Consider the following 24,648-nt stretch of genomic DNA (forward strand, 5'->3'; position numbering starts at 1 on the left):
AGAAGCTCCAACTGCTCAGGTGGAGTAAGCAGAGATTGCATTTCCTTTCCTTAGTGCGATAAGGCTAGGTTGACACTGGATTTTCTGGGCAGAATTTTTGCTGGAGATCAAGCTGGCGGCACTAGGACCGCGCAGACTGCATTGCTGTCCCCATAGATGTCAATGCATTTCTGAGCAGATCTTCTAAAAGATCCACCCATAAATGCATTGCCGTCTATGGGGACAGCAATGCAGTCCGTGCGGTCTTAGTGCCGCCGGCTAAATCTCCAGCAGAAATTCTGCTCAGAGATTCCGTTATGTGAACCTACCCTAAGCCTCACCAATAGCCAGCTGAATCAACCAATCTATGGAGGTGCTAGGCAAGCACTACCTGTGAACCTTATAGAAAAGGCTTTGTATCCTGTGTAACCAGGTGTTTATCCAATCAATCATATTTTGAACCTCCCAACTGAAGTATCGCAATATTAATGCTCTTATTTAACTTTTGTAACCGAATACAACCAGGCTAACCTGTAATTGTCTTTCCATTGCATTCAGTTTCTTGAATGTTTCTCCCATTATTTTACACAACAAGTCATACTCCTCTAGATGTTCCTCTCGATACTGATAGTTTATCAAGGACTGGAGAGCATCAACCAAGTTTAAGTGCTTAATGACACAGGATACTACCATTTCTTCCATGACATCTGGCTGGATTATCTCCCTGTATGATAACAAGTGGATAAGAGCTTTATATGCTTGAAAGAGCAAACAAAACATCTTACATACTATGAGATAAAAAATAAACTATGTGGAGGCAGGTACAGGGGAAGGCACATCTACATGTTGCTATTACACCTGATCTCGTCATCAGTATATGAGGGAAACACATTCCATTCACACTAAGTGGGAGATTGATTAAAACGTGAGCAGAGGAAAAGCAGACTTGTTGCCCATTGCAACCAATCAGATTGCATCTTTCATTTTTGAAAAGGCCTTTGAAAAATAAAAGAAGCGATCTGACTGGTTGCTATAGGCCTGGTCAACTTTTCCTTTGCACAAGTCTTGATGAATCTCGCCCTAAATATCTGCAGACCTTTTCCAATTGCATGTACAGCTAAATTCCAAGTGCCCTTAGATTTGTAAACGGTCTGTTTCGCCCAGTACATAAAAAGCCATCAATTAAATACCCTTTTAAACAAGGCAAAAAAAATCATGAGACAATTTCTATTACCACAACCACACAGGGACAACAGTGGGGGGAAAACATTAATACGTCAAATTGCCACATCTTACTTTATACTTGGCCTAAACTGAGGCCGAGCACGACCAGATATTTCCCGCAATTTGATCATTATCCCAGGAGGAAGTCTGATTCTAGGCAGCTCAAAGTAATTTGCCGATGGTGGCAAAAGAATATCAGAAGGATAAGTAAACTCTCGATCTTCTTCTATGGTAAGAGGCAGAGGAGACGGACTTGGAGTAAGTGCCGGGGATAACGCACCATTTGCTTCTACTTGCCACTGACACCTTAAAACAGAGAATAACCGAGTTGTTAAACCATAAAATACAACATATAAGAACCCTATTAAATGACATAAGGCTGGGTTCACACTACGTTTTGTAACTACGGTTCCCGTATACGGCTGGGAGGAGGGGGCGGGGCTTAATCGCGGCGCCCGCACTCAGCCGTATAGGGGAATCGTATTTAATGCATGTCTATGAGCCAACCGGAGTGAACCGCAGCCTCGCGGTCCACCACGTTTTTGCCTGCGGTCGGGAAACCGCATACAAAACGTAGTGTGAACCCAGCCTAACTAATGATAAGATAAGTTTATCTTTCATTTTTAATTGATGTCGTTTTCAATTTAATAAAGAAACATGTGCAACAAACAAGGATTTAGAAAAGCAGTAAAGGAAAACTGCAACCAAAACAAATGTGCCCTCAAACAGGTGAAAGGGGCCAGAGAGCCCGCAAAGATAAGATATTTGCAAATCCAGGAGGTAGAACCTGAATCTAGGGGACATTTTAATGTCCCAGTAAGAAATATCCCTTTTAAGAATTTGTGGTGATAAGGAGATTTATGTACTCACCGTAAAATCTCTTTCTCGTAGCTCTCATTGGGGGGACACCTAACTGATGGGTATATGCTCTTGCCACTGTGAGGCCCTGACACTAGGAAAGAAAAAGAGAGTCTGCCCACCTACAGTGAGATAACCAGTTTTGTCACAAAGCAGTAGGAGAAGCCAATAAGAAATGCGTCCGTAGGACCCTAGAAAGGAATCCCGGAGAGACAACTCAAGAACCGGAAAGAATAATCTGGAAAAAGAAGAAGAAATGGGTGCGTGCAGCGTCCCCCAATGAGAGCTACGAGAAAGAGTACAAAAATCTCCTTTTCTCTGGCGCTCTTCATTGGGGGACACCTAACTGATGGGAAGTCCCAAAGCAGTCCCCTAGGGTGGGAAAAAAACAACCACCAGGGAGAAGGAATCAGTCCCAAGACTGAAATCACATGTCCACGGGGCCCGAGGTCGAGCCCCCAGGTCGGAGACAAACTAAAGCCAGAAATTGAGCTGCCGGAAGATCGGCCGTGCAGGAAGATGGACCAGGACCCCAAGGAAAAGGCAGACCTCTGGGGGGACCAGACAAGAAATTGAACAGGTCAGGGTTACCTGGAAAACGAAACCTCAGGAAGAGTAAGGAAAAACAAACGTCAGAGAAAAGTCTCCGGACGACCACCACCAGGGTAAAAACATGAAGAAGAGAAGGGAGTGCAGTAGAGAAAAAACCACCCCGCCTGATGGGCTAGAGGTGTAGTCTGGGCCGAATCAACACACAAGCTCAAGATTGGAACCAGCACCAAGGTCTAACAGAAAGAGCTGCCTGAAAAGAAGGCACGCCACAGCAGCCTAAAACAGAGAACAAGCCAAGGACCAACAAGTCATAGAATCAGTGGTCCAGGCGGATCAGAGCACTCAGGAAAAAAAAACATCCTGCCAGAACGGGGAACAGAGGAGGGAACAAAGGATAAACCAGATTGAACTCCCAGGGTCTGGGTGCAGAAAGGAGTGCGACAGAAGACTTGGGTGTCAGTGCGGTACAATCGACACAGACAAAAAAAGGGAAAGAAGAACTAACCCTTATATGGAGAATGCACAAATTCCTCCAACAGAGGAGAGAGGTCAGGCTGCGTGAGCAGCAGTAGATAACCAAAAAAGTAGAAGAGAGCCGGGCCGCAAAGGTGGCCATCAGGCACACAAGCGTAGACAGTAAAATATTCTGTTGAATGCCATCGATAAAAGACAAGGGCCCCACCAACAACCCATCTATATAGGGGGAGCAGCGAGACGGCATCGGCTTGGCGGCAGAAAAAACTCAAACGCATAGTCCCTCTAGAGGAGGGAAAAACAAGGGTGATTAAATTGTAGAAGAAAACACCAGTAAAGATCCATGCCAAGCCCCCGATCCCCACACCCCCTGTGGAAAGGGGATTGGCAGGTGTGCCAGGAAAAGCAGCAAAAAGGGAAATGCTGTCTCACAGCCATGGGACAAGTGCTGGGTGAGCAGAGCCCCTAGACCTCACCGGCAGTCCATCGCCTTCTAGAGGGGCCACCTGGAGTCCCCAGAGCGATCCTGTAGACCAGAGAGGCAAAAAACACAAACGTGTCGAGAGCCAATCCAGATGGAGATGAAGGCAATAGAGTGCACTCGGATGGAAAACCTCAGAAAAAACTGCTGTAGGTATAGGGAGAGGCGGAACTGACAGTGGCCCTGCAGGCCCCATGTCAGAAAAGAAGTGGGCAATCTCCACAGGACTGCGGAAGGGAAATCCAGAGGCTTACACCACCGAACAGAAGGAAAAGTGGGCGCCACACCTACCGAGCGGCCCTAGCATACGTAGGGACAAAGAAATGGGGACCTCACGATAGTAGTGGGGAAGGAGACCTTCGGACACAGACTGGCTTACAGGTAGAAAAGGTCCCAAAAACCCACAGATGCACACACTGCGGAACTGCACCTGGAAAGAGACATCGGACTACAGCCACGGCAACGACAGTAATGAGGAAAAAACATGCAGACACAGTCTGGCTATGTGGCATAGGGACCATGGACGCTCCAGGTCCTGCATACGGAAACACCCAGTGTAGTGAGATACCGGCTTTTAGACAGAGTGAACTCCGCAACTCAGTAAGATATGCTAGGAACAAAGACGATGGGGCAACACGGGTGATGCACAAAAAACAACACCCTGGCAGCGGGGTACCTGAACTACCGTCCACAAGGTGGAAAGTGTATGGCAGATGACTGGACGTAGTAGTCAGCCATGCGGAAAACCGACTGGCCAGCCGGGATAGGATAGAAGTGGGCCGAGACAACGGACTCCTGCCGGCTACTGCCCCGGGAGAGCAGAATTTCGCTAACAGAGCGCCGCCGACCCCCACAGCGGGGGAGGAGTGAGGAGCTATAATCTTCAGCAGCGCGCGAGCTGTGCGCTGAATTGGAGGAGGGCGGAGCTGTGACCCATCAGCAGCACGCAAGAGGATGGCTTCCTGATTCCCGGGCTCGCGCGCTGAATCGGGGAAGAAAGAGGGCAGAGCTATGCACTGCCACGATGCCCCCCGGACTCCTGCCGGGTCCACATAGCTGACCCAGCGCAGAGGAGATAACCCCAGCCGGCGGAGGGGGCGGCGCTACACGCCGCAGCAGTGAGGAATAGCCTCACTGAACATGGACCCCAGAGCACGCGAGCCGGAGAGGAGGAGCTGCCTAACCTCCCGGCTCGTGCGGAAATCAGGGGAAGAAGAAGGCGGAGATATGCGCCGCCATGGTTCCCCTGAACACCCACCGTCTGAGTGCCTCAGAGTGCACCCCAGCCGGGACCGCACAGTAGACCCGGTGCAGGGGAGACGGCTCCAGCCAGCAGGACGTCTGAAAGTTAAGTAAATTAAAAATCTGTCTGCTCACTGTCCCTTCTGAGCCCAACAGATGTGCCCCCCCTGGCCGAGGCTGCAGGAATAAAATTGCAAGGGTTAACCCCTCACTGTCCTGGCCCATCCATAATGCACCGTGCTCCTAGATCGCATGTGGGGGATCAGTTGGCGGCATGCTCCTGTCTCCCCACGCTAGAAAAAAATAAAAAAGGAGAGAAAAACTAAACTTTAAGCCTGAAACTAGGAAAATAACAAAGAGAAAAAAGACAAGGTCTGGGGAGCTCCCAGAACTGTGTCTGCCTCCAAACTAACACTAGCTAAAACTGATTATCTCACTGCAGGTGGGGTATATCCTGCCAGGGAGGAGCAGACTCTTTTTTCTTTCCTAGTGTCAGCGTCTCCTAGTGGTAAGAGCATATACCCATCAGTTAGGTGTCGCCCAATGAAGAGCGCCAGATATTTTTTTTTTTCCATTTTGCTTTCTCTAACCCTGAACTCAGATCCAGCAGTGTTCTTATCACCACAGAAAGGAACACAGTGAAAAGTGACACCAATAGATAGGCAACACTGGATCTATCACCATTCAGAATAGCTGTAGCTCATAGCTCAGTCTCCTCCTCCCTGTGGAATGCCCTCTGCAGATTACAGAGAATGCAATAGGGACTTGGCCAATCTACTGTGTCTATGTGGCTTGACATAAGGCTGATCCCCACAATAATATACTACAAATAAAAAAAATAAAAAATAAAGAAGTAGAAACAGATTAGAAAAAAGAACACATTCCATTATCTGGCTCTTATCAGTAACAAAAAAAAATTCTAGGTGATGCATTCAATTTAACCATTGGTTGCCAGCATACTCATTTTGCTCGTTTTGCTTTATAGAGGACCCGTAGCATCTTCTGACATGAAGTTAATACTTCATGTCAACAATGATGCAGCATCTTCTGTCAGATTTCTGTATTGTATTATTTCACCACAATTTCTATTAGACATTTGTTAGAAATTTTCAAAAGAAGAGTGTAATGTCCGGCACTGCTGCTGATATTCCCACGTTACTGGACTATGGGACGTGTAGGAGTGTTCCCCGAAGTGTTGGTGGTGCTCTGACTGTTGGTAGTGAATCACAAATCTTGAAGCAAAGAGGAATAGTAGAAAAAGTCGGCAGACTCACCATAAACTTCTTTTCCAGGGTAATTTCTTTATTGCATACTCACATATAAAAAAGCTGATACAAAAGGAGGGAGAGAGGGATCACTATGGGGGGTATTCACTGTCTGGCGACAGACTGTTTCGCTCGGTGCTCGAGCTTCTTCTGGCCTGGCCAGAAGAAGCTCGAGCACCGAGCGAAACAGAGTCTGTCGCCAGACAGTGAATACCCCCCCATAGTGATCCCTCTCTCCCTCCTTTTGTATCAGCTTTTTTATGTGAGTATGCAATAAAGAAATTACCCTGGAAAAGAAGTTTATGGTGAGTCTGCTGACTTTTTCTACTATTCCTCTTTGCTTCAAGATTTGTTAGAAATTGATGGATCAAATGGATGTTTCTTTACATAATCTGACAACGTCGACTCAGTGCCAAACTGTGAAGGGACATATTACTTTCATAAGGTAAGTAGCAACTGGAACGCCGAGCGCTCCGGGTCCCGCCTCCATCCCGGAGCACTCACGGCGTGTGCCCTTCTGCAGTGCCCCAGTCTGTCCCTCTGACCGTGGGCGCTGCTACAGTGATGCCGGCGGGGATGCGATCCGCGTGGCGGCACAAGTCTGCCCGCGGGCCGCATCCCGGTCTACTTACGTCCCTCTGCCTGCTGTGTCCTCTCGGCGCGCGTGGCCCCGCTCTCGAGGGCGCGCGCGCACCGGCTCTCTCAAATTTAAACGGCCAGTGCACCATTAATTGGTGCCTGGCCCAATCACTGTAAAACATTATAAAACCCCACTTCCCCTTCCTGTCCTTGCCGGATCTTGTTGCCTAGTTCCTTTTGAAAGCGTTCTTGTGTGTCCACTGCCTTGTTCCCAGAACCTTTGCTGTTGCCCCTGACTACGAACCTTGCCGCCTGCCCTGACCTTCTGCTACGTCTGACCTTGCCTTGTCCTTTTGTACCGCGCCATCTCAGCTGCCAGAGGGGTTGAGTCGCTACCGGGTGGAACGACCTTGGGGTTACCACCGCAGCAAGTCCATCCCGCTTTGCGGCGGGCTCTGGTGAATACCAGTAACCCCTTAGACTCCGTTCCCCTGGTACGGCCCACGCAATCACCTCTCTGGCATAGAGGATCCACCGACAGTGTCCTCATCATCCGCCAGCCCGGATCCTGACAGCAACATTCAGTTGTCAAATTATTTGGAAATTACCAGAAGGCATAACAGCAGAACAACAGAACCAAAATATCACAACTTGAGGAACCACTAAACACAACGGAATAGAATATAAAGAGGATTTGCTTTATAAGTCCAAGTTTAGCAGTAAGTTGGTAAACAGTTTTGGCTAGTGTAATAACCAGTTACTCAAGGCGCAACCAAAAGACAGCATTATATGGAAGATACTTGCCTCTGTAAAAGTTTTGACCTCAAAAGATCATGGCAAGTCAATTCTTCTTTTGTGATCTCCGGTCCATTATATAATATTCGCAGCATGGAACAAGCCAGAACAGACAATCCTAAAGCAAGATCAACCAGAAATGGAAGACCACCTGATACATCCTCGGAGGACTCCTACAATGAGAAGACAAACACAGACAGAACAGGTGGATTCTGTACCTTATCACATTTTGTAAGCACTGAGATCACCCCTTCTTCGTTCGCAGGACATACTGTAAGGTGACTTAATGGGGAGGCACCACCTGAAATGCGTAACTGCATTCACAACTAGTGTCTGACTATTATCTCTAATAAATGGGACTTCTGGATGTTCCACGCTGGCAATTTTCTCAATTATACTGTAAGGTGGAAAGGATGGCCCTATTTATATGAACCAGCAATTTATACATTTGGGAAAGGTCAATACTGGACGTACAAATTTAGTTGTTACAAGGTAAATGGGATTACAGAAAGTATGAAATGTGGTTTTGAATATGGGGTATTGAGGGACTATCTGAATGATACAAATGGTGGGACAGCACGATCTCAGTTTCAGAAGAAAGATACAGACTTTTGTAAATTATGTGGCAATGCATGAGAGATAGGAATGGATAACTTTAAATGTAAATCTCATGTTAAGTGCTTTCCCTATCCAGTTTCTCAGAACTTTTTGGCCAAAACCTCTGCAGTACTTACACTATCTATTAGATATTTAAGGGGTCTTATAAGAATAGAATTGGTAAGTAGATTTTTGATATTGGAACACTGCTTTGAAAGGGTTATCCTGGATTTTGAAAAACCTCACAAGCAGACCAGAACTGTAATAGTCCACGTGAACTCAATGACATTGGGCCCATACTGCCTTAAGGTTATGAAATAAAATTTCTTACCAGTGGCATTTACCAATATTGATTGTTAATGAAGTAAAGGAACTCTGTTCCATTGTGTTGACTCTGCCAGAGAGTTATTAGTTGCAAGACGCTAAAAAGGGGTACTCCGCTGTTCAGCGTTTGGAACAAACTGTTCCGAACGCTGGAGCCGGGAGCTTGTAACGTCATAGCCCTGCCCCCTCATGAAGTCAAGCCCTGCCCCTCAATGCAAGTCTATGGGAGGGGCGTGGCATGATGTCATGAGGAGTGGAGCTATGCCGTCATGAGCTCCCAATGCCGGCTCCAGCGTCCGGAACAGTTCGCTCCAAACGCTGAGCAGCGGAGTACCCCTTGTTTCACAAACGAATTTAAGGACCGAATTGATATAGAAAAAAAAAAACTTTTACAGTAGCATGGCCTGTAAATGGCATTTAAGTGCTTCTTTAATTGTTGTATTACACTAAATAAGTTACCAAACTAATATCAGTAAAACACAACTGATAATGCACTAAAAAACTAATCAGTTTGTACTAAAGCAAAACCTAAAATAGTATTTCAGTAACTTTAAATATATTTATCTTTCTATATATGCACTGTTCTTATGAAGACAACTCAATTTAACCCCTTAAGGACCAAGCCCATTTTGACCTTAGGGAGCAGGCCAACTTTACTTTTGCGTTTTTTTCCTCTTTGCCTTCTAAAATCTCTTTTCTATTTACATCCCCAGACCCATATGAGGGTTTCATTTTTGCGTGACCAATTGTACTTTGTAATGACACCTCTCATTTTGCCATAAAATGTATGGTGAACCCCAAAAATTTATTTTTTTAGTGAGGAAATTTCAATGAAAACCACAATTTTGCAAAATTTTGGAGGTGTTCGTTTTAACACTAATGACACGTTTTCTTTATTCTGTGGGTCTATATAATTAAAATGATACCTATCTTTACATACTTTTCTATTATTGTACTGCTTTTAAAAAATATAAAACATTTTGTACAAAATCAGTATGTTTAAAATCGCCCTATTTTGACCACCTATAACATTTTCATTTTTCCATATACACGGCGGTATGAGGGCTCATTTTTTGCGCCATGATCTGTACTTTTTATCGATACCACATTTGCGTATATAAAACTTTTAAATCACTTTTTATACATTTTTTTATTTTAATAAAATATGACAAAAAAAAAAAAGCAGCAGTTTTGGACTTTTATTTTTTATGTTTATAATTTATTTTATTTTTTTTAACGCTTTTTGGGGGGTAAAATGGGAAAAAAGGGACAATTTACATTTTAATTGAGGGAGGGGATTTTCCCTTTTTAGATTCCTGCGGCAGCGCCACGGGCGGTCCCATCATCCATTTAAACATGCGCATTGCCGTGATTTGCATTGATCACGGAATCTGGGGGGGGTAAAATGGTGGACATCAGCACGATCACTGATGTCCGCCATTACCGGCGGGTGCCCGGGTGCTGATAGCAGCCGGGACCTGCAGTGCATGACGCGAGCATCGCTCCGATGCTCGCGGTCATGTACAGAACGTAAATGTACATTCTGGTGCATACAAGTCAGCTGATCGCCACAGGTCCAGCTTCCCTTATAGGTAACCTGTCGGCTGCAAATCACGTTTTAAACTGCTGACACTGATAGCTTTTAGGACAAGATGACAAAGGCTACCTTTCATATATCTTTTGTGCTTCCATAATATAGAAAAATGTTTTTATTATCTGTTGCAAAGAGTCAAAGAGGTTTTCCCAAGACCCTGAAGTGCTGAGGGCTGGAAGACCTCTTCGCTCCCTCCTTCACTGAAGGTCAGCTGAATTCTGTTTCCAAACCTTGCACATGCGCACAATTTGGACACACAACACAGAAATGAGATTTGGGATTAGGGCATTCCAGCCCTCAGCACTTCAAAGTATTGGAAACACCTCTTTTACCCTTCCGCACCAGCATTAAATACTACTATTCCTAAGTGTCATCCTCAAAAAGGTAGGATTTACACATTATACAATTATGTGACATAACTACAGATCAGAGGGGTTGGAGGTATTGTTGTTTATCTCACCATTATCCTTTCATACAAAATCAAGCTAAGCATTTGGTCCATATAAATAAACTCACCTGAGCTCTGACAGTGCAGGAGAATCCCCACATTGCTTTATCAGGAGTATTGTGTTCACGACCGCTTCTCATCTCAAAAGAGAATGTAACAGTGTCGCCCTCTACCTGACAACATATAACAAACATCATTTACCATTTCATTAGTATTAGATCACATGGTTCAGCAAATTTTAGCATACAGAGGCAAAAAGTTACCTTTCAGGAATAACTAGAAATTAAAGGGGTTATATACCCTTAAAAAAATTGATGGCCTATCCTCAGGATAGGCCATTAGTATAAGATCAGTGGGAAACCAACTCCTGGCACCCCTGCCATCAGTTACCTGTAGAGTAGAATGCAACTGGTAGAGGGTGACAGGAATAAAGATAGCAGCAACTGGTAAAAAAAAAACTGGTGAGCTAGAATAAAGCAAAAGGGGGATGGGATAAAAAAAAAAAAAATAAAATGTGGAAGGAACACATTCACATGAGGGGGCAATATTATGGCATAGGCATGTAATCACAGATGGACAGATCAAGCTGTGGATCCTCAGTCAGTCATCACATACTTTTACCTGAAAGAGACAATGCTGCAGTATATTGTATTGCCTTTACTAATAGTATTGAGATGCAGGTACAAGTTTTGGTAAACATTGAAGAGGCTGAGGCACTCATATAAGCATCATAGCACCTTAAAACATCTGATAGTTGGATGCCAGAAGTCAAATCCCAGCCGATCTAATATTGATGGCCTAAGGATAGGCTGGATAACCTCAATAAGCAAAGTGGATTACTGGATTTGCTTTACATATTTGCTGTAATATGGCACCATCACAATGGTGATCAAAATTAGATTTTGTAGAACCACAAGGGGTTTAATTGTGCATTCCATTGTGCATACCTAATATAAAAGCTAAAACGCAGCCCTACTATTCATATTACAGTCATGTAAATATGTCCAGCAAAAACAATGCAGTCACACCTCTCAAATGCTCCATAAGTCTAACATTATTTGTCAGTTTAAAGCTGAGAAAAGCCACTGATACCAGCTTACCAGCCCACACATGCCGATTCTGTACACACTCTTTTATGGGAAAAGTTGTCAACTGCTATGTGTGGGGTGAAATAGCAGGTCTCATATTGTCTTTCCCATAAATCCTGTGAGGAATTTCTCTGCTTTTTATTCAGAGACAACACACCATTTAGCATAAACCTACAGATCACAGAAGTCTTGCAACTTCTAATGCTCAGAGAAGGACGGATAAATGGTCACACAGGTTGTCTTCATTACTCATTATTAGTTACACAATAAAAATATAGATTACTAACTTACCTTCACCAAATCTTTTGGCCAGCCTGTCCCCAAAACACTTCTACTTCCATATCCTAAGGTATTTCCACCATATTCGGCTACCTTCCGACTATTAGTATTGGGACCAGCATAGATCACCAGCTATTCATAAATTTTAAAGAAAGAAAACGTTTAACATTGGATGAAACTCTACGTATCCAACAGACAATGGTTGAGGCATAGTTCCAATGGAATTCGTATATATTCACAGGCAAGTTAAAGGCCATCGGTGGCCATAAACATCTTATCCCCTATCTGCAGGATAGTGGATAAGTGTTTGATCGCAGGGGGTCCAAATGCTGGGACCCCCTCCGATCTCCTGCATGGGGCCACGGCTCTCCCATGCAGGAGGCATGCCGGTTGCAGCGTGACACCACGTCCGACACTCCTCCTCCACGTAGTTCTATGGGAGAGGCGGGGAGGCCGTGTTCGTGCCTCCCCGCCTCTCCCATAGAACTGTATGAGGAGGGGGCAGGGAGGGAGCGTAACAGTAGACGCGAATTAGCGATCTCACTGAGTGCTAATGCTGGGGCCCCGTTCAGGAGATCGCAGGAGGTCCCAGCGGTCAGACCCCCCACAATCAAACACTTATCCTAATCCTGTGGATTGGTGATAAGTGTAATAATTCCGCAGATGTCCTTTAATGGTGCTTCAAATGTTCACTAACCTTATCATAATCATATTGTGAGGAACATCTGCTGTCAAAGCGGAGATAGAGACATCGAGCACCTGGTATATGAACACTCTCTTTAAATTTGTAGTTGTCTCTAACAGGATGAGCTGTTTCTACTGTCTTTCCAGCAGCCCATGGTGCTGGAATCTTCAGTCCTGTCAGAAAGCCTGGCTCTTCTTTCTCTTCCAACATCCTACAGCAATGCAATGATTTATTAGGTCTACCAAATATAGTCATACATAAGAGCCACATTAAAGTAACCTCCAAGCACAGATTTTTTTGTTTGTTACATAAACACTGCTGGCACTCAGGCAGTCTCTATGGCAATTATTACGTATTGGTTAGAATAAGTTTATTATATAATTATATTATACAGACTAAATACCTATAAAATATATGCTGTAAACAATTTAGTATGATATATGTTTAAATTACCTATCATCTGGTAATAATTTGCTCTTCTGTTCTGACATACCACTTGGAGAGTTCCCAATATCTGCCAGAGTTGTGGACTGTGTTTTAAGAAGAAGAGCAGTCTGAAGACAGACAGGAAAACATGAAAAACAGAAATACAAGCATTTAATAAAAATGAACATTCCACAATGTTAAAGGGGTATTCGGGCTTTAGACATTTTATCCCCTATCCAAAGGATAGCGGATAAGATGTCTGATCGCAGGGGGCCCGCCGCTGGAGACCCCCTGCGATCTCCCTGCAGCACCCGCCTTATGTGCGGAGCTGCGTCTCCAGGCTCGGAAACCGGAAGTTTACGGGGCGCAACATCACTGGGGGGGGGTGTGGCATTACGTCACGTCTCCAGTCCCAAAAATTTCCGGTTTCTGAGCCTGGAGACGCAGCTCCGCACATAAGGCGGGTGCAGCAGGGAGATCCGGGGGGGGGGGGGCCAAGCGGCGGGCCCCCTGTGATCAGACATCTTATCCCCTATACTTTGGATAGGGGATTAAATGTCTAAGGCCGGAATACCCCTTTAACTCTACTTTGAAAAGGAAAGGTTTGAAGAGAGCCAGTGGTCTTTCCTGACCTGCTAACATAGAAAAACCCTGGAACTTCTTTTATATAGTTGTGCCATTCTGTTGTTAATCTTACTAGAAATGTATGACTAAAAAGTCAACTGGGTGTTACCAGTTGGAGGGAGTGTCCCTGCACTGCCTGGCACTGTCCGCTCTGATAGGATAGTCTCACACTGTGCAGTGACACACCTCCAGCTGGTGACACCCAGTTGGCTATTTATTCATACCTTTCTTGTAAGAATAACAGAGGATCGGCACAAAATAGAGCTATAAAAAAAGATGAGGCAGAATGTTATTTCATAAGGAGTATAGATATTTACTAAAACAGGTCAAGAGAGGCCAAAAGACACAATCTATCATGCACACAAAAAATGTATTTATAGAAACATTAATTGGAACATTGTTTTATTATTAGACATGACATTATAATTTTAGTAACAAGTACAACATACTTTCCTTAAAGTGGATAAATATATAAGGTTTGCATTCCTCACCTGACTGTTGTACCGCCCTAGCTGTACAAGTTGATAAGGCAGACTTTCATTCCTCACCTGACTGGTGTACAGCACTAGTTGTACAAGCTGTGGCATCAGAGCATCTGCCATTGTTAAAGTCTGTAGATTTGGGTGCATGAGGGATGTCAGGAGAACAGGAAGGAGATGGCCAAGCATGGTGGACTTTGTAATTTGTTCTAGACCCTTTAATCTGAAACAAAATATAGATCCTAGATCGTGTAACTTAAGGATATAAAATACATAAAATCTGAGCATTATAAAGGGATCATTCCACTCTGAAAAATACATGCTGGATGGGAGGTCTGTGTAGAAGAAGAGTGGAGCAGTCTTTTTTAAAAATGGAAGAAGTACTAATTGGTTGCTTTGGGCAACTGCACCACTCTTCCTCTTCACAGATTTTTGATAAATCTCCCTCTATGTACCCAGGCTGATGCTGTGTTTACTGGATGTCATGTATCAGCACAGATTCATATATTTCTTGACTGCTTTCCATCTCCACATGTGTGCAGACAGGGAGATGTATCAAAACCTGTGTAGAGGAAGAGTGGTGCAGTTTCCCAAAGCAACCAATCAGATCGCTTCTTTCATTTTTAAAAATAAAATATAAATGAAGTAATCTGATTGGTTACCATGGGCAACTGGTAAACATTTCCTCTACACAGGTTTTGATAAATCTCCCCAGTGGTCACTAATGCTGAGGGGAGTGTAAGTTCCCCCTGTAAATTCCATGGGTACTCTTTCATAGGTTTACACAGATATAAAGCTTGTTTTTATCTCTCCTCCCAATGCAAACTGCTGTGTGTTCTTTACCCATCTATACATTGATAAAGTATGTCCCATGTGACCTGCCTTCCCTGAAGACTTGGACATTATCATCGCCTGAACTCTGGTCTGTCGTGTATATCCTCATTACTCTCCTTGCTGCTATATCTTACACAGTATGTAAGGTAGAAATAGAAACAGCGCGGATAGGTGCGATGTCAGAATCATCAGGCTATATGTGATATAATAAAACAATAAAATGGTATGAATTTTCTAATGAATAGTATTCGGAAAGTTGCCAAATTTCACATTTAATAAGTAAATTAAAAATAAAAGAAAAAAAAGAGCACAAAAGGTATCCGAAGCCTTTAAACATGTATGTATTTCTCATGTGTATTGGCAGCATGTATTTAATATATAAAAACACATAGCTATGCAATAAACGCACTGTCCAAAAATTTTAGATTTTTTTGACAAACTGAGGCACAATTCCCATTAAAAGTCTTAAAGGGAAACTGAAAGCTGGTTCACCTTCACTAAACCCTATACCATGGTTATAGTTTGAGTTAACCAGATTAAAAAGAGATATAATTTACTGGTGCCACAGTTCAGGAAATACAAGCAATATTATGGTCTGTTGCCAATATGCAAATGCCGCCCTTTGTGCAATGGAAGTGGAAGCCAGCATACAGCGCTTTCCTGCCTCCATCCTCTCTGCTCCCATATGTCCATCCACCTAAGAAATATACAGTTAGGACCCCTCACAGGTGAGGACCCTTCGTCCATGTGAGCGCACTGTTGGCGGGCATATGGGAGCGGAGGAAAAGAAGGCAGGTATTTGGCTATGACGGCTGCCGCCTACTATGTGGAAAGGGTGGAATTGGCATATCAGCAACGGACCCCAAATACTGCAGCGGCACCGAGTAAGTGATATCTCATTTTAATCCAGTTCATCTGCAATATAATCCTGTAAATTAAGATTTCCTTAAATTATGATGCTAAAACCATATATTTTTATATGCTTAATATACAAACCAGGTTATTTAAAAACTATTGTATTCAGGAGAACTAAACTGGTAACATTTTGAGCAAAGTAGCAGAGTTAAGTAAGTTAAGCAAAACCAGTAGGCATGGCAAGATCTTTCTTATTAGTCCATTTTCTCAACTATGCAAAAATAAAATGAAATAAAATAATAATAATAGAAAAACTATGTATATTTTGTTAAAGGGGTATTCCAGGCCAAAATTTTTTTTTTATATATCAACTGGCTCCGAAAAGTTAAACAGATTTGTGAATTACTTCTATTAAAAAATCTTAATCCTTCCAATAGTTATTAGCTTCTGAAGTTGAGTTGCTGTTTTCTGTCTAACTGCTCTCTGATGACTCATGTCCCGGGAGCTGTCCAGCTCCTATGGGGATATTTTCCCATCATGCACAGCTCCTGGGACGTGACATCATCATTGAGCAGTTAGACAGAAAACTTCAAAAGCTAATAACTATTGGAAGGATTAAGATTTTTTAATAGAATTTACAAATCTGTTTAACTTTCCGGAGCCAGTTGATATATATAAAAAAGTTTTTGTCTGGAATACCCCTTTTAACTAAACCTGTCAAAATAACAAGTCAGGTTCCAGCTGACATCTTCTATGATGGGTGAAGATATTTACATACCTAACATCCCTGTCTGGGATATCACTGTTGATAAGAGCAGTTGTGACCCGCTGGAGCATTTCGAGGACTTCATCACATCCTGTTAATATTTGTGTTCCTAAGCCTAAAATGCTAGTCTGAAATTCCTAAAATAAAAGGAGGGCATGGGGGAAAAAAGAAATAAAAAAAAAAAAAAAGAATCAAACAAATCTTATATTAGTTAATATACATCTGATGTACATGCATCTAAACCTAGGTCAATGTATGGTGGCCTACAAATGAAAACTGTCAAACAATTTCCATATAACTCACTATTTCATTTCTTTAAAACATGTATAGCTTAGCCTAATAAGTTTGCAATGTTGGGCCCAAGGAAGGCAAAAAACTAAAACCCTCAGGTAGAAGCCAATTTTCCCCCATCTTAGGGAGAAAAATTCTAAACTGGGTACATATAAGAAACTGGCAGTGTGGTCCTGTATTGCACTGTTTGTAGTCATATGGCCCCAGATTTATAAACTGTGTGAGAGAAAAAGTGGAGAGATTTTCCCACAGTAGCCAATCGCAGTTGAGCTTTCACTTTACCAGAGCTCGTTAGCTGAGCTGTGATTGGTTACTGTGCGAAAATCTCTCTATTTTTTTTTCTCACACAGATTGATAAATCTGGGCCATGGTTTTTCCATTAGGGCACAGTGTCCCACAAAAACAATCCACCTAAGGTAGAATACTTCTATGATGGCAACCACTTGAGCAAGCCACAATTTCTTAGGCTACAAAAACTTGTGTGTTTCTCTAATAAAAAATACAATGCCCATAGTTTTTGCAAAATTGGAAACTGATGAGGTGCTTTTAGCAGAAACAACCAGGTACAAGCAACTTTTACAGTTTTCCAATTATTTAAGACTAGGTAGAAAAAAATGCTGCTTTCAGCTATCACGCAAAAATTGTGACACTGAACTCTTGGCAACTGTGATCAAAACTGTGTGATCATCACTAGAGTGGAAAGTCCCATAGGTATCCTGATGTTTAACCCCTTAAAGGACAACTGCAGTGGCATTACACTTATCCCCTATCCACAGGATAGGGGATAAGTGTTTGATCGCGGGGGGTCTGACCGCTGGGGCCCCCCCCTGATCTCCCTAACGGGGCGCCGCCATAAGCGCTCATGGTGAGCGCTAAGGCGCGTAGCGTCGACCTAGAGGTCGACGGTGACGCCCCATCTCCTCCCCGTCCCCCTACAGTTCTATGGGGGATGCGGGGAGGCACGAATGCTGCCTCCATGTCTCTCCCATAGAGATGTATGGATGCAACGTCATGCTGCGGCTGGCACGCTCCCTGCACGAGACAGCCGCAGCCCCGTACAGGAGATCGCCGGGGGCCCCAGCGTTCGGACCCCTCGCGATCAAACACTTATCCCCTATCTTGAGGATAGGGGATAAGTGTTTGTAACGCTGCAGATGTCCTTTAAGGACGCAGCTCATTTTCAACTTAAAGACGCAGCCATTTTTTTACAAATCTGACAACTGTCACTTTAAGCATTAATAACTCTGGGATGCCTTTACTTTTCATTCTGATTCCGAGACTGTTTTTTCATGACATATTCTACTTTATGTTAGTGGTAAATTTTCGTCGATACTTGCATCATTTCTTGGAGAAAAATTCCATAATTTAATGAAAATTTTTAAAATGTTGCATTTATTTTTATTTTATTTTTTAACTTTGAAGCTCTCTGCTTGTAAGGAAAATAGATATTCCAAATAAATTATATATTGATTCACATATACAATATGTCTACCTTATGTTGGCATCATAAAGTTGACATGTTATTACTTTTGGAAGACATCAGAGGGCTTCAAAATTCTGCTGCAATTTTCCAATTTTTAAATTTTTTTTCTAAATTTTAATTTTTCAGGGACCAATTCAGCTTTGAAGTGGATTTGAGAGGTCTTCATACTAGAAATACCCCATAAATGACCCCATTATAAAAACTGCACCCTCAAAGTATTCAAAATGACATTCAGAAAGTGTGTTAACCCTTTATGTGTTTTTTACACTCGCATGTTCATGAAGACCCAGTTTTTGAATTTTTGCTAGGGGAAAAAGGAGAGAAATCCCCCTAAAATTTGTTACCCAATTTCTCTCGAGTAAGGAAATACCTCATATGTGTATGTCAAGTGCTCTGTGGGTGCACTAGAGGGCTCAGAAGGGAAGGAGCGACAATGGGATTTTGGAGAGTGAGTTTTTCGAAATGATTTTTGTGGGACATGTCACATTTAAGAAGCCCCTATGGTGCCAGAACATCAAAAAAAAAAATTTAAAAAAAAATTAAAAAACACATGGCATACTATTTTGGAAACTACACCCCTAAAGGAATGTAACAAGGGGTCCAGTGAGCCTTAAAGGTGAGCCTTAAAGTTGGATGTGTTGGATTTTATTTTATTTTTTTCACTAAAATGCTGGATTTTCCCCAAATTTTACATTTTTACAAGGGGTAATAGGAGAAAATGTCATCCAAAATTTGAAACCCCATCTCTTCTGAGTATGTAAATACCCAATGTGTGGACATAAAGTGCACTGCGGGCGCACTACAATGCTCAGAAGAGAAGGAGTCGCATTTGGCTTATGGAAAGCAAAATTTTGCTGCAATGGTTTTTGGGGGGCATGTCACATTTAGGAAGCCCCTATGGTGCCAGAACAGCAGAAAAAAAAAAAACACATGACATACTATTTTGGAAATTACACCCCTCAAGGAACGTAACAAGGGGTACAGTGAGCCTTAACACTCCACAGGTGTTTGACAACTTTTCGTTAAAGTCGGATATGTAAATGAAAATATTTTTTTTTCACGAAAGTTCTGGATTTTCCCCAAATTTTTATTGAGAAAATGCCCCACAAAATTTGTAACCCCATTTCTTCTGAGTATGGAAACACCCCATGTGTGGACGTCAAGTGCACTGCTGGTGCACTACACTTCAGAAGAGAAGGAGCTCCATTGAGCTTTTGGAGAGAGAATTTGGTTGGAATAGAAGTTGTGGGCCCCCTGTGGTGCCAGAACAGTGGACCCCCCACATGTGACCCCATTTTGGAAACTACACCCCTCACAGAATGTAATTAGGGGTGCAGTGAGCATTTACACCACACTGGAGTTTGACAGATCTTTAGAACAGTGGGCTGGGCAAATGAAAAATTACCCCTTGTTACATTCCGTGAGGGGTATAGTTCCATAAATCGGGTCACACGTGTGTATTTATTTTCTTGCGTTTAGGTCAGAACCACTGTAAAATCTGCTACCCCTGTGCAAATCACCAATTTAGGCCTCAAATGTACATAGTGCGCTCTCACTTCTAAGCCTTGTTGTGTGCCCGCAGAGCATTTTACGCCCCCCTCCCACACACATATGGGGCATTTCCGTACTCAGGAGAAATTGTGTTACAAAACCTTGTGAAAATAAAAAGTATGGGGCAACACTAGCATGTTAGTGTAACATTTTTTTATTTTTTTACACTAACAAGCTGGTGAAAACCCCAACTTTTCCTTTTCATAAGGGGAAAAAGGAGAAAAATTTGTAATGCAATTTCTCACGAGTACGGAAATACCCCATTTGTGGACCAAAACTGTTTCCTTGAAATACGACAGGGCTCCGAAGTGAGAGAGCACCATGCGCATTTGTGGACTAAATTAGGGATTGCATAGGGGTGGATATAGGTGTATTCTACGCCAGTGATTCCCAAACAGGCTCCCAAACGGACAGTGTAAGGGGTGTATGTGTAGTGTTTTACCCTTTATTTTGTGTTAGTGTAGTGTAGTGTTTTTAGGGTACATTCACACCGCATGCCGCCCACTGCCGCTGATCACCTCCGGTAAGGGACCCCCCTCCACCGCCGGTCACACCACAGTTCCCCCTTTCTGCCCTGACTAATGTGGGTGGGCAGAACGATCTCTCCCCCCCCCCCCATACCCCCCCTCCCGATCTGCTATTGGTCAGTTGCTTCTGTCTCAGGCGTTTTTGCCTACGGTCGGGAAACCGCATACGGACGAAAAAGCAGCCGATCGCATTAAATACGGTTCCCGAATACGGCTGAGTGCGGGCGCCGCGATTAAGCCCCGCCCCCTCCTCCCAGCCATATACGGGAACCGTAGTTACAAATCGTAGTGTGAACCCAGCCTTAGTCTCTTATTTCATAGTTATGTACGGCGGGGAGAACTGCGACCCATTCAGACATTTATGTGCAGAATTTCTCATTTATAAATTTAGAAAAATGACTATCCTGTGCAGTGCTGTAATATTTTTTCATAAAATTAACAATAGAACGAGATGTACACTTTAAAGTTTAAAGTAACTTGTGTCCACCAGCCTCCTCAAATAGTGTCTCGAAGTGTCTTGTATGCAGGAAAAAAAATAAATTACTTTTAAATAAGCAACTAACCATCATAGAGAAGTATTTCAGAACCACCCGAAAGACACTACTTGCATTAAACATAGAAATCCTCCCAAGGATAATGAAGAAATTCACGAATAATTTGCAATGTCTGTACATTTATCTTTACTCAAAACAATGAAGATCCAACCAAAATGCTTTACATAGTAAACTCCAATGAAAAAGATTAATTTAAACAACAACTCATAATTTCTTCTGAAACTCCATGTTAACAGTGCTCCAAAATAAAGTCTATTATTTTGTGACTCAAAGACACAGGATGTTAAGCGGATCAATGCCTGCTCATACCAAGAACCATAAGAATAGTGATCAATATAGCGTCTAGGTACCAGCATGAACTGGTACCATAAACAAGTATACACAAAATGTAATTTCCCATTAAAGTCTTCTTGTCCTCTCCCCACACATTGTTTACTGCTTTACACTGGATTTCAGTAAATGTGCGTAGAGGACAATGGAATGTTCTACAAGTGACACTGACAAACAAAAATAAAATACTTTTAGAATAAAATTTGGTGTTTACCTGTACCTTCAATGTCTCCCCTTGCAGGGAGCTGTCACTGTCATCACTCTCATCAGGTTTGATTAAGACAGTATTACTAAGTAGGTGATTTTGTACAGCCATCAGATAGCGCAGGCATGGTGAGGCAACCTTAAAACACACAAAGGCATTTTAAATATGTGAACATTACAAGTATCTCCTCCTTCACAGCTGCACAGGTCTTTGCAGCAGAGTTCAAATATAGTATATGTATATAAAGAAATAATACTGTATATAGTGTATATAATGTATAAAGGAATGAAAAACTTTAGCACCTAAATAAGTTGTAAAACCAGCGCATGGCGAGCAAGAGTTGTATGTATTGCCTAAGAGTCTTCATGTGCTGCTCTTAAAGGGGTACTCCACTGCTCAGCGTTTGGAACAAACTGTTCTGAACGCTGGAGCCGATGCCGGGAGCTCTTGACATCATTGCCCTGCCCCCTCATGACATCATGCCCCGCCCCCTTAATGCAAGTCTATGGGAGGGGGCGTGACTGCTGTCACAACCCCTCCCATATACTTGCATTGAGGGGGCGGGGCGTGACATCATGAGGGGGCAGGGCTATGATGTCAAGAGCTCCCGGCACCGGCTCCAGCGTTCGGAACAGTTTGTTTCAAACGTTGAGCAGCGGAGTAACCCTTTAAGTGGAAATTTCAGAATAAGCAGTCACGCATGACCATGAGGAGAAGTACTATTTCTTGCCAATTTATATCTTGTATTGCATTTTTTTTAGCAGTCTAGCCTCCTGCAGGTTCTATCCTCAATTTTCAGTTGCCCACCTAACCTCTATGTTTTTCTTGTGTGTCTTCAGCCTCCCCTCCGGCCAGTGGGCTGATGTGTCTCTAGATGGACGTCTTAAAAATAAATGATGAGTTTGGTTTGGGAGGAGGAGTGGAGATGGAGGCATTTCTCAAGTGGAGAAAAAAGCATTTTCTATGATAAGAATTATTTGTTAATCTGTGTACTAATGTTTAATGCAAAGACTGTCAAGAGTACAGTAATCATTGGTGTCTTGAAATGTGAAGGGGTTCAAGCCTACAGCCAAAGTATGTAACCGGAGTTAAGGAAAAAATACTTTGTATTTCATTAAAGTACAAAAGTTACAAAGTGGGCACTGGTCTTACAGGCACGGTTGATAAGAGTCTTTGGAATTCTTCTTTACACACAGTTTGGCACTTAGTGATCAGAACACAAGATTCACGAACAACAATCTTCAAAATATAGTGCAATAGTTCATCATTTAGCCTAAAAGAAACATAAATCAGAACAATAAATTATGCGGGAAAGAAGTCTATTATCTGCAGTTAACTGAACAAATATTATGGCTATATAAAATAAATATTTAGAGCAAGAAAGGTTTGCTGGACAGTTCCAGACACAGACAGAGGTGGCAGCAGAGAGCACTGTGGTCAGACTGTAAAGAACTACACAACTTCCTCTGCAGTATACAGCAGCTGATAAGGACTGGAAGGGTTAAGATTTTTAAATAGAGGTAATTTACAAATCTGTTTAACTTTCTGGCACCAGTTAATTTGAAAACACCTGTTTTTCAGCGGAGTACCCCTTTAACAAGCAACACATGGTTCACCAATATAACCACAAAAGTAACCGAAACCAAAATGTTCACATAGAATAAATGGCCGATTAATATTTGCATAGGAATTGTCAGTTTCTCATCAATTCCATCTGAAAGCAGAATTGGAGCAGAATTTTACAGTGCAAGGGCATAATTCTACATGGAATTCTTATAAAGTTATGTGTCAATTTATAAAGCAGAAATTAAAGAGTTCACTTTGAAATCAATGGGGCATGTGTTCCATGGGGAATTTGAGGCAGATGTGGAAAACCTTGCAGATTTTCCTCAAATTACTTAAAGTGAACATACACTAATACTTTTGTACTTTTACTATTTTAAATACTTCATAAAAATGGATGCAGAGACTTACAAAAATACCAAATACTAGAGATGAGCGAACTTACAGTAAATTTGATTTGTCACAAACTTCTCGGCTCGGCAGTTGATGACTTATCCTGCATAAATTAGTTCAGCTTTCAGGTGCTCCCGTGGGCTGGAAAAGGCGGATACAGTCCTAGGAGACTCTTTCCTAGGACAGTATCCATCTTTTCCAGCCCACCGGAACTCCTGAAAGCTGAACTAATTTATGCAGGATAAATCATCAACTGCCGAGCCGAGAAGTTCGTGACGAATCAAATTTACGATCTATTACTTAAATGGGTACTGCCAGATTCAAAAACTTTTCTATGTTGTACATCTAGGCAAAACGTTAACCTTTCTGATATACTTCATAAGAAAATATTATTTATTAAAAAAAAAAAAAGACTATTAGGGGTCCCAATAGCATCCAGAACATAATCCTGTCCAGCTGCAGAATCATCTTACTCCAAGCGAAGTCACAGGCATGGACAAAGTCCAGTAAATGAGGGTGGGACTAGCATTTATCTGTGCTTACTCCTTTCCTATAAGACTGCAGCATAAAATCAGAGAGGAGGGGGTTACAGAGAAGCCTGCAGTGATTGGAAGAAGAGACCTCAGGGAGGAAGAGAGTCATGCAGAGTGAGGAAACACCCCCCTCCAAAGAACAGGGTGACAAACCAAGTGAGCAAGAGAAATGGTATTTGTTATAGACATATAGGTGCTAGACACAAAGATTATGTACATGATCACAAGTAGGCACTGAGTAACAAAAAAGTAAACCTGCTGAGGGAATAGCTCTGTCTAATCTGTAGCTGTATTTTCTGTTACTTTGTAAGGTGTGGAGTAAGGACAAAACTATGTTGGGCCTGTGTGGTAAAATTCTGGTCGCCCTGATTTTTCTCCCTTCTCCCTACTAAAAATCATAACTCTTATAACCTCTTATGAGGGCTCGTTTTTGCATGACTAATTGTACATTGTAATTACATCACTCATTTTACCATAAACAAAACAAAAAAAAAGTATTAATTATGTGGGGAAATTGAAAAAAAAAATAAAAAATAAAAAATAAAAAAAAAACTGCAATTTTGCAAATTTTGGAGGGTTTCGCTTTCACGCTGTACATATTAACCCCTTAATGACCACTGATTTAAATGTACATGCTGGTGCGGCGGTACTTTGCGCACCAGGACGTACATTTATGTCCTATACATCGGAGCGATGATCGGGTCATGTGCGGCAGGTCCCGGCTGCCGATAGCAGCCAGGGACCCACCGGTAATGGACAACATCCGAGAT

The 24,648-nt window shown here is 42.6% G+C and overlaps 1 protein-coding gene across 5 annotated transcripts in view; it reads right to left on the minus strand.

Annotated features, from left to right (window-relative positions):
* The window catches only part of HECTD4 (HECT domain E3 ubiquitin protein ligase 4), a 200,180-nt gene that overhangs the window by 103,621 nt on the left and 71,911 nt on the right, over positions 1-24,648 (minus strand). For 2 of the 5 annotated variants that reach the window (XM_056536623.1, XM_056536640.1), the window contains exons 16-26: positions 22,542-22,662; positions 21,399-21,527; positions 16,461-16,585; positions 14,006-14,216; positions 12,918-13,018; positions 12,477-12,675; positions 11,792-11,911; positions 10,481-10,585; positions 7,459-7,622; positions 1,276-1,509; positions 511-703 (exon numbers count right to left, since the gene is read on the minus strand). In XM_056536623.1, the coding sequence (XP_056392598.1) occupies positions 511-703; positions 1,276-1,509; positions 7,459-7,622; positions 10,481-10,585; positions 11,792-11,911; positions 12,477-12,675; positions 12,918-13,018; positions 14,006-14,216; positions 16,461-16,585; positions 21,399-21,527; positions 22,542-22,662 (1,702 nt within the window). The remainder of the gene's footprint in view (positions 1-510; positions 704-1,275; positions 1,510-7,458; positions 7,623-10,480; positions 10,586-11,791; positions 11,912-12,476; positions 12,676-12,917; positions 13,019-14,005; positions 14,217-16,460; positions 16,586-21,398; positions 21,528-22,541; positions 22,663-24,648) is intronic. The other 3 variants (XM_056536635.1, XM_056536627.1, XM_056536633.1) reach the window with 3 other exon arrangements.

This window comes from Hyla sarda, chromosome 1, assembly GCF_029499605.1.
Source record: "Hyla sarda isolate aHylSar1 chromosome 1, aHylSar1.hap1, whole genome shotgun sequence".
NCBI lineage: Eukaryota > Metazoa > Chordata > Amphibia > Anura > Hylidae > Hyla > Hyla sarda.